The sequence below is a fragment of the Sprattus sprattus genome (genome assembly GCF_963457725.1).
Source record: "Sprattus sprattus genome assembly, chromosome: 2".
Lineage (NCBI taxonomy): Eukaryota > Metazoa > Chordata > Actinopteri > Clupeiformes > Clupeidae > Sprattus > Sprattus sprattus.
Window position 1 is genome coordinate 10064119 of NC_137921.1, and position 10977 is coordinate 10075095.

Consider the following 10977-nt stretch of genomic DNA (forward strand, 5'->3'; position numbering starts at 1 on the left):
TCTTTTAACATTTCCCTGGCCCTTCCCCTTTTCTCTCTCTTTCTCCCTCTCTCTCTCCCTCTCTCTCTCTCTTTCTCTTGTGCATTGAGAGACTCAGTTTAAAGCAGTGATGATGATTTTCAACATCACAGGGACAAAAAAAAAGAGAGAGAGAGATAAAGAGAGAGAGAGAGAGAGAGAGGATATTAAAGGATAAGGCATTTCCCTTTACTTTGAATTGTGAAATGGATGCAGTATAAGCAGATGTCTGCATCCCGCAGGCCTCCCTGAAGACAGCAGCTCAGGCAGATGAAGACGTGTCCCACTAAGGCAGGGGTCATGGCACAGGGACAGACAGGACATCTCGGCAACAACACTTCCTCCATTATAGCACCGTGGTAGATGCAGGAGCTGCTGGGCTTTCAAACTGGATTCGGAGCGGGTCTGGACTTTGACTCTTCATTCTACAGAATATATGAAATCGAACTGAACTATCTACTTTGCACATAGTGGATAGAATAGTCCATTATATAGTTTAAAATGTATTCTTTCAAAGTTTACTGCCCATTTCTCTACAGGCCAGAATAAATAGATTAGAGAAACCTCCCTTGAAAAGACATTAGCTATGACCTTTTAAACCTGTGTGTGTGCAGGTTATATACAGATGAGAGAGAGAGAGAGAGAGAGAGAGAGAAAGAGGGGGAGAGAGATAGAGAGAGTGAGAGGGAGAGAGATATAGAGAGAAAGAGAAGGAGAGGGGGATACAGCCCTTTCCTGATTTTCTTGATAAGGTGGTCAGGCGGCCGTCTGCTGAAAGTCACCGGTGTCATGTGAGAGTTCAGCCAGGTCGTCACCATGGCGACGGTTCTGTGCTGCTGACGGCCCAGCACAGAAACATGACACTGGCTGGCGCTGCAGGATGTTTTCCCTAAAGATCTGGACCTACATTTATGCATCAGGACTACACGGTCAACTGGGGTCATCTGCATCTCTCTCCATTTCTCTCTTGGCCTCTACAACTGTTGTTCGAGATCTACATCAGTGTGTTTAGCTGCTCTCTACACACACACACACACACACACACACACACACACACACACACACACACACACACACACACGCCAGAGCTCTTCCGGGTGGAAGTCGGAAGATAAAGTGTGTCTGTTGCAGTGTTTTCCGTCTATTCAAATCTCCAGGTCAGCGTGTGTCTCTAGTCCTGTCCTTCCCATCCCATGACTGCCCTTCCCCTTCTCTGCGGGGGGTGTGTTTTTCCCTTTTTTTCCTGTAGATGTTTTTAGGCGAGTCTATAAAGAGCTAATTTTGTCGTTTCTTCACTGAAGAACCTTTAAATGTTCTCCTTTCACTTCAAGAGAAGCACTTTAAATAATTATTAATGGTGCAGTGACCAGCAGATGAGACAAAAGACTTGTACATATCTGGTCATCTTTCTCACAGGATTTATAGAATCATGGAGAAACTGAACAATGTTTATTCTTTGTGTATTAAGAAGGAGATGTTGCATAAGACCAGTGGAGACAACCCCCAGACTGAAGCAACAAATTAAGTCAGTCTGGTCTCCTTCACTTTGCACAGGAAAATTAATCTTTTCCTCACCCTAGTGTCTCACTACACGCAGACTTGCGCATTCCTACTTTTCATTCCTCTCCCAGAACTCTTCTGAAATATGATGTGAGCAGTTTCATCAGGGAGTGATGTTTGTTGTGGCTGCTGCCGATCAGGTTTTCTTCAAGTGGAAAAAGGCGACCCGCAACATTGGCCCTACAGGTCACCCACCCAAACAAAACAAACACACCGCAGTTTTCTTGGTCTTTTGGGCTCAGCTTGTGCCAGAATGATGCTGGAAGCCTGTCAGAATCCGGCGACACAGCAACCCCCTGCTCTCCCTAAGATGCATTCTGTTTATGCCACACAGAAATATTGTGTCAAATAAAAAGCCTACGCTCAATCATTCTTATCATGCCTGAAGCCTGACTTATTAATCTAAACTAAATTTAGTTTGAGGTGTTTTTAGTTTATTTCAGTTTTTTCCCCCCATCCCTGAAACTTTCAGTACTTTTTCTGTGTTTATGTGTTTTGTTTTGTTTTTAACATGGGAACTCCAGTTACAGGGAGGATATTCTTTCATATGTGTGTTCTTTGCACAGTATGTGCTAGTGTGGTTTGGCTGCACTGAGCAACTTGTGTATAGGAAAGGAAGCATTTGAGCGTAGCAACAGGCAGATGCATCCCACCCTGCTCTGGTTCTAGGGATGAAGACGCAGGACGGGCCAGTCTGAAGGGTTAGGTAAATATGTGCAGATGAGCTTTGCAGATGCTTCTGTAGGTCACTCCTGAGTGAAACAACTCAAAGCAACCAGAAACTATCTGCAGCATGGGAGCTATGTGCACATCCCTTCCAGTTTTAGATGGGAAGCTAAGATCCAACCCCCCCAAAAAAAGAGATGACCGCAGAACCTCACTGTGGTAAGACCTCTCCGTCTCTCGTTCATGCACAAAAAACACAAACTCTTGCACTCTCAATCTCAACTGGAACGTTTTAAATAATTAGTTTGCGCTTCGTCTACACACAGAGGGTTCCCTCCTGGGCTCGTGTCTCCTTTGGGTAATGCCCCTCGCTGCTCTCCAGAGATGGATGAAGGGTAATTTGCCAGTAGCTTAAGTTGTGTCTGATGACAGGTAAAGGTTAACTTCTCCACTGTACAGAAAAGTAATGGTAATGTTGCATGTATACAGGTCCCCTGCCATCATCGTCCAACATAAAAATGGATACAATATAGCCAACAAAGCATTTACAAGCTATCCAAATGCTATCTTTAAAGACAAGACCATTACAGCGATCTAGAAACGTTTATACTCATACTACTGTCAACTCTCTGTCAATTACTACTACTACTACTACTACTACTACTACTACTACTACTACTGTCAACTCTACTACATTTCCCTCGGGAATAATAAAGTACCCATCAATCTATCTATCATGCTAAACATGTATGGGATCTTGTTATTGCGATGACCAAACAATGCTGATGACACAGCAGCTCCATGAATACTAACAGACTGTTACTCGCCCAGCCAGTGTTGTTGACAGGCATGCATCAATGACTGCCCCTACAACTCGAGAAGTTGACCATAACACAAACCATTTTACTCAGAAACTAATGGTTTTAGCTAAGTGCTGAAAAAAAGAAAGGCCAAAATCTGCTATGATTCAAACAGACCAAGAGTGTCGGTACTCTTCGGACTACCCTGAAGCTGTCGTCAATTCCAAGCTCCTCCTAGTATGAGGAATCATGCCGCTTTTTAAAAAGAAAATGCACAGTGCTCAGCTCAACAGAGGGGGTGCGCTCTGCGGGTCAGAAAGAACACACCGAAACAGGAATAAATCCACCCATCAGGCCGAAAAACTTCATCTTTTCACCAAATCCGCACTCAGTTACAGCTTACATCATGGCTGATGCCATCGTATCTGCGTTCTTTGATTACGACGAAGTGGTGAGCAAAGTAAGTAAACAAATCTTTTTACTTTAAAAGTTTTGCACGGATTTGTCGGAGTACATGCAGTTCAACACTTGGTTTTAGGAAGGAAATCTCTTGCGGACATGGCTAAATAGCGTGGCTAAAGTTACTAGCTAATTCGATTAAGTCGCAAGAATGTATTTCCTTAAAAACGTAACTGCTTATGCTTAAACATATAAAATGTTTTTATAGTATTTTGTTGTCAAGAGGCTGCTTATGTTTTACTTTTTAAGAATCGCGACAGATTTATGATCGCGTAATCAGCCTATAAATCGTTGTGTATGTTTCACTCGACTGTCAAAGTGTGAGATGGCCCAGCGTAATGACTACTGACCAAAAAACTGTCACTACTTTTTACAGTTAAAATCCGTAGGTGTATCATGCGTTGTCACATTCGAACGTGAACTGCATGTCTCCCAGCCTGATTACTAAACTCCTTCTTAAGGCTATTGGGTCTTAAAAGCTAAACAAACTAAAAAGAAAAACATGCAAGTGTGTGTGCTTAAACGCGCAATTTCTGTGCCTTGTGTGAAATCAATATGCATGAATTCTTGATTTGTATTGTCTTTGGATTTGTATTTTGTGTCAAGTCAGTTGCTGCAATAGGTTACGTTACCTGTGACCTACACCTGGCTTATTGAACCTTGTGTTGGGTACATATTAGCTAGTTACGTCTTGGTAACCTATAGTCCAGTCATGGGTAGCGTTTTACGACGGACTAATTGTAAAATATTTTTTTTCAGCATAAATCATTTCTAAGGGGTATCCACCAGAACAACATACTAAAAGTCCTAAGAAATCCATTCAATATCCAATATCCATTCAGGAAATATGTTTAATTCTCATCAATCTGATGTGTGCTAATAATGCAGGGCAAAAATACACCTCAAAAATGCATTTGTTCCTTTACTCCTATCAAAATTAAACTTTACACAATGGAAGTACCCATGAAAAGTAAAACATTTTGTAGTACAAGTTTCTTCTGAAATTAATTTGAATATGCACATGAGCTCCACACTTATTGAATATGTCCAAAGGCAGAAACACCATTCATATGTATGACAAATACATCGGCCCAATCTTCATCCAATCATCCTACTGCCAATAGGAGATGGCAACGCTGATTTTTGACTGGCCTCTAACCTAGGTAGTACCTGCCAGGGGTATGGTGTTTCTGCCTATGCAATTAGGACATATTCAAGTGTGACATATTCAAATGTGAGGCTCATGTGCATATTTAAATGAATTTCAAGTTACACTTCATGTATACTTTTACTATGTAAAGTTTTATTTTGGTAGGAGTAAAGGAAAAAATTAAGCCTATTTGGGTGTATTTTGGGCATATTCGATTAGTGTATAGCTCATTTGCATATTCAAATTAATTTAAATCTCAGATTGATGATAATTAAACATATTTCCTCAAATAGGATTTCTTAGGACTTTTAGTATGTCGTTCTGGACACGACATAGAAATGATATATGCTGAAAAAAAATCTTTTACAATGAATTATATTTTTGGCTCCAAAATGGGTTACTCTGCCTGGCCTACTAGTTTCTCTCAGTGGGAATTACAGTATCAGCATAGTGCGTGCTAAGAGAGAGCTTTATTTACTGCGCTTAAGTTCTCAGAATGCTGTTAAATGCTAAATTGTTTGAAGCAAATCAAAGAAGAAGATTTATAGGCAACAATCGAGGCATAGGAAACTTCACATTTCCAAGTAAACTAGGAAGATTATGGCGAATTTATGATCGGTTAATAAGAATGAAATGGTTAGTAATTAATCGCGACATATTATGTAATCCTGCGTTATCCACTTCATTGGTGAAATCTCAGTCAAGACTAAGCGGTCATGATTTGAGCACGATGATGCAATGCTTGAACTCAAGTCATCTGCAGCTGCCACGCTTGAACCGCAGCATGCCGACACACCTTATGTATTCCCATAACATGAAAGAGGCCAGAGCCGCAGAGGGAGGGATTACAAACTTGCAATAGAGTTGAAAACTTTGTAGTAACTGAAATGCTTGAAATATCCTTGAAAAGAGAAAATCAGTGTGTATTGTCTGTCTGGTAGCACCCTGCCTCCGAAGTCTGATCGTTGTTTTGTTTTTTTTCCCCTCTTTGGTGTGCAGAACACAAAAATGCTCAACTTCAACAACACCTTCAGTGGCCCCCCCTCTAGTGCAGGTGTTACCCCCCTCAGTCCCCCTCCCACTGGCCCCCTGCTGGACAGACGGGCCGTGGGCTCGCCCTCCTCCTCTTCCTCCTCCTCCTCCTCCTTGGCCGGGGGACTCCACCAGCGGCGGCACTCTGCCAACTCCTTGAGCCTGCCGCCGCCCCCGGGGGCTCGTGACCCGCGCCTTCGGGAGCGCTGCTACTCCGAGACAGGCGACCGTCTCCGGGCCCTGGGGGGAGGAGGCGGCGGCGGCATCCTGGCAGCCATCACAGCATCAGGCATGGGGCAGCAGGTGAACTCCAGCCGCTACAAGACGGAGCTGTGCCGCCCGTTCGAGGAGCACGGTGCGTGCAAGTACGGCGAGAAGTGCCAGTTCGCCCACGGGCACCAGGAGCTGCGCAGCCTCAGCCGCCACCCCAAGTACAAGACGGAGCTGTGCCGCACCTTCCACAGCATCGGCTTCTGCCCGTATGGCCCGCGCTGCCACTTCATCCACAACGCGGAGGAGCGCTGCGGCCCCATGCCCCCCGGTGACGGCCCTGGACGCGCCTCTCACCTGCACCCGCACCCAGGCCGTCCCCGCCTGCATCACAGCCTCAGCTTCGCCGGGTTCCCCAGCACACCGTCCCTCAGCCCCCCACCTTGCCTGGCGGCTGACTGGCCGAGCAGCGACCCCTTCTCCCTACCCAGCCAGGAGCTGGCCCAGCTGTTCGGGTCTGGCCTGACCAACGCCCCGGTCCTGCGCCCGCCCACCGTGCCCTGTCCCCCCGACTCACTGTCCGACCAGGAGGGCTACCAGAGCAGCCTGGGGAGCCAGAGTGGCTCCGAGTCACCCACCATGGATGCTGCGCGTCGCCTACCCATCTTCAGCTGGCTCTCTATCTCTGACGACTAGTGAGACAGAGAGAGAGAGAGAAAAAGAATGAAAGAGAGAAAATAGAAAGGCAGAGAGAAAGAGAGAGAGAGAGAGAGCGAGCACTTTCCTCCCCGTTGTCCCCACCGCTCCTGTCCTTGTTTACAGATGAGAGAAGGACAGAGAGGTGCAGTGTTGTTGTAGCCATCAAGTCCAATCAGGCAGTCCCACACAAATCTAACCCACCCCACTTCTTCAGCCCGGAACCCTGCCCTTTCTGAAGCCAACCCTATCGCTGTAGACTGGTCACAAGGTTCCTCACAAGGTTCCTCACAAGGTTCCTAAGAAAGGCAACAAGTGACAATGAGATCGTGATCCCAGTGTCATGTCATTCTGGTGCCAAACTGAGAGCAAACAAGAGAGGAAGCGTGTCAGAGGTCCATGTAGTCTCATACCCTCCTGTGGGTGTGTTTTTTTGTGAGAAAGTGTGTGTGAGTGTGAGTGCGCAAGCGCGTGCGCGTGTGCGTGTGTGTGTGTGTGTCAGTGCTCTCATTAGTTCCACTGCCCCCATAGTTTATCTGATCAGTAAACCAATAGGAACCATTGAGAAACATCAAGTGCCTCGAAATACCCATTCCTCTGACACGAATGTGTGTGTGTGTGTGTGTGTGTGTGTGTGTGTGTGTAAATATATGTGTGTGGGTACATGGACCAGCACAACACAGCTGTCCTCTTCTGGCCATTTTGGGAATACATGCACACAAAAAAACAGACTTGTTGATTTTCATTTTAAAACCACCTGGAAGATTCATGGAGTTAAAAAACAAGAGTCTTCGGTGCTACATTTGCCAACACCTCGGCAACGATCCCTTAAGTATGTGATGCCTTACACTAAAAGCTATACACTATTCCTAAAAACATTTTTAATTACATTTGAATGGGAAAGGAAAGTCGGATGTGAATCAAAGTCATCAAACCTCCACAATCAGGACTCATCTACATCCCTCTTGTGCATTTAAAGACTTTCACACCACTGTCAGTGCGGCCCAGGAAAAAGAAAATAAATCCTATGACATTCCACCCTATGTCACCACATAATACTCTAATACTATATCAGTGCTATATTATTATTATTGTTGTTATTATTATTATTATTATTATTATTATTATTTTGTTCAGAAGAACTTTTGGATGCAAGGTTTTGCTTGTCACTGCTTATTTAACTTATCAAAATGTATTTATTGCTGATTGTAAGCATTTTTATTTTGTTTGTATTTATCTGGATCATGACAATAGAATATATTTTCTTTTATGTTAAATTATGATCTTCCGTATCAATGGTGAGATTGACCTGCTTTTGTTTTATTTTTTCACAGTTAATATATTATTCTGCAATGACATTTTGTAACTACACTTTGATTTTATTTTAAAGTGAATCTTAATTTAAAGACAGAATGCAATATTTATTCTTTCATCCCTTGAGGCGGACAGCAGGCCGAGGTTCTTTTGTGCCATCGTGATACCCGCGCTATCTATGGTTTGCCTTGACAATATCTCCTATTCCTGAATGCAATTGCCTTGAGTGGTGCCCACCAATCAAAACTATGATTGTAAAACATCCCCCTCCATGAGAACCAATCAACTCCGCCCATACTAGTTGAGCATTTGTGAATGTATCTGTGTTATAACCCCTGTCCCTCTCCCTTGTAAAAGTCCAAACAAGGACTTTGCCCTAAACACTGAATGTAGTGTAGCTCTTGTATTTAGATAACCTTTAAGTTTCTGTAAGCTGCAGTCATCCTCTCCCTGCCATAAGCATGAAGTTATATTTAATTACCAAGAAGAATGAATCATGTCTCCTCAAACTCTGAAGTGGGTCTTGAAACATGACATTTAGCGTCAGACTTTTTACTATGATTTCGACAGTTTAAAAACACAGTAGAACAAGTTACTGACTTTCCTTTGTAATTTTGATTGTGTAGTAAATCTGGACCACCTCCTGCAGCTGTTAAGTGCCTACCAACACATTCCAAGGGCCACCTCATCGTGCCTTTATGAATTTTGTTATTCAGAGCTAAATAATTCCTAGTTGATGAGAATAAGGTTTACAACATTGACACTAAAAGTATCTGTTGAATGTCTTCATTCTGCAGCAGTTCACAATGATTAATTCCTCTTTCATTTTTCTGTAGTGACAGATTGCAGTTTAAGACCAATAAAATACATATTTCTAAAAAAAAAAAAAAAATGCTCCTTATTTTGTCTTTTTGAGAGAAAAGACTGAATTATGAAGCCATGGTTGAGCAAAAACTTGCTCAGTGAGCTAAAAATAGCTAACTGCTAGCCTCTAGCTGTAAGTGCAATTGTAGCACTAGCGAAGCAAACCATGGCTGTTTGGACACCACAGGGGACAGAAAATACCGGACAGTGAGACCTGTGAACCTCAGGGTAATTTTTCTAAGAAGGTTAAATCTGTCCACGTGTACACCAAGGTTGGTTTCTACGTTGATGTAGAGAAGGATTTTCAGTCCAGCAGCAGCAGCTGTGTTGCTGACATCACGAGCAAACAACTGGGCCAGTGATTATTCCACTGCATATTTTGACTCTCCCTCAGGCACCCGTCGGTCTTCCCAGACGAGCTGTGGACTCCCCGGCCCTGCGCTTTGGTAGTAAGGTCACGCAAGAGCCCACACTTATAGGAGACTTTTCCAGGAAAGCAAGGCCAGGAAGCCTACCGTGTTGAAGCAGCAGGGTGCGAGCTGTGTGTGTGTGTGTGTGTGTGTTTGTGTGTGTGTGTGTGTGTGTGTGTGTGTGCGGTGTTGAAGTAGCAGGGTGCGGGCTGTGTGTGTGTTTGTGTCTGTGTGTGTTGTGTGTTGTGTCTGTGTGTGTTTTTGTTGAAGCAGCAGGGTGCGAACTGTGTGTGTGTGTGTGTGTGTGTGTGTGTGTGTGTGTGTGTGTTTGTGTGTGGTGTTGAAGCAATAGGGTGCGAGCGTATTAACTCCGGTTCCCCCTGTCGCAGCTGGTGCTCTAATGGACTGCGTGTCAGTGTCGAGTGCTTTAGCTCTTACGCCTGCGACACCAGTGTTTGAGTTCCCCCGTGTTTGAGTTTCCCATATTTGTTGTACGCTCACATGAACCCAAGAGGTCAGGGCAAGAGGTCGGTTGCCATAGTAACGGTAGGTAAGGTTCGGACTCATTTAGTCTGGCCCTCCTTCTCGCTGATGGACTGGAGGGCGGTGGTGCGGGGGTCGTTTTCTTTCCTCACTCCCCTCCAGGCCAGGATTCATCCCCCTTTTATTCTCTTCAAGAGGAGGATTGATGGGGGGAATGTTCAGATAAACACTCACTGACTGTGAGGAGGACTCTGCCGAAGGGGAGAAGTAAATCGGGTGCTGTCCTCTGTTCCACCTTAATGGCCGACACATGACGACACCAGGCCACGGGCACTACGTGCATCATAAACCCTGAACTGCAGTAGCACAGACACTGACATTATAAACACTAAAGTTGATATAAATCACTGTCCAGTAAAACACTGGAGTTGTCATAAACGTAATGGCACTGCAAACACTTAAGTTATTACGTGCACAGGAGTCACCATAAACCCTGCAGTCATCACAAACCGTATTGTGTAAAAAAACAAACTGTGCGTTACAAAATCTACATAGTACAAAGGCCCTGCTAGTGGACTTAAGGTTTACAACATTTAACTGTTTACATAAGCCGTGCAAACAAACAACTCATTCATGGTCATGACTGCACCTATCTGAGCTTGACTTCAGCATCAAGTGTTGTAAGAAAAATTCTATGAATGTTTTCAATCGTAATTTGTTTGGACTGAAAACTCCGTAACTGAATACCTATATGAAGTAGATTCGCAGAAAAAGTTTAATCACTGCTGTATATCAATGCTCTGGAACCTCGGAATGGTAACTATAACAACCACAGTAAATAACAGTTGATTGACAAGCTGCCCATCTACAGAGGCTACTACAGCCAGTGTGTAGTCAGGCAAGCTTATGAATGAACCAAAACAAATATATTCTCTCATTTTGCCAAGTGGTGAACGTGCAGTGAATTCTGTGTTTAAAAAACATGTTATCTGGACGAGCTGGCAAGCTAGCAAACAGAATCACAAACAGCTAGAATGCTAATGGGGTCGACTTAGCAACAGCAATAGTGGAATCAACTGTACCCAAGCACAACCAAATTTGTCATTGTCCTTGACTAAAGAGAGCAGTAGCCTACTACAAGCTAAACAGGTTGCCTCCCTTTAAAACTGATCTAAAAATGACGTTCCTTTGTGGGCCATTCACGTATGGCCAAATACGACTGTGGGGACGGCCTTCAAAATGAATGGACTTGGCGGAGGAACCTCCACTCCATTCCACGGAGGTCTTTGCCTCCGCTTCGCCCATTCATTTAGTA

The 10977-nt window shown here is 44.1% G+C and overlaps 1 protein-coding gene across 1 annotated transcript; it reads left to right on the top strand.

The window, feature by feature from the left end:
- The first annotated feature begins 3350 nt into the window (after positions 1-3350).
- LOC308383087 (mRNA decay activator protein ZFP36L1-like) lies at positions 3351-8733 on the top strand. The gene is made up of 2 exons (XM_080860682.1): positions 3351-3504; positions 5653-8733. The coding sequence occupies exons 1-2, from the start codon at positions 3451-3453 to the stop codon at positions 6589-6591; spliced, it is 993 nt and encodes a 330-aa protein (XP_080716808.1). The 5' UTR covers positions 3351-3450; the 3' UTR covers positions 6592-8733.
- The last annotated feature ends 2244 nt before the right edge of the window (positions 8734-10977 follow it).

What these genes read in the sequence shown, in the direction of transcription:
- LOC308383087 (XM_080860682.1), top strand. Translation starts at nt 3,451, where the DNA reads ATGGCTGATGCCATCGTATCTGCGTTCTTTGATTACGACGAAGTGGTG. An exon ending in ACGACGAAGTGGTGAGCAAA is followed by an intron (nt 3,505 to 5,652) that starts GTAAGTAAACAA and finishes TTTGGTGTGCAG; the next exon opens with AACACAAAAATGCTCAACTT.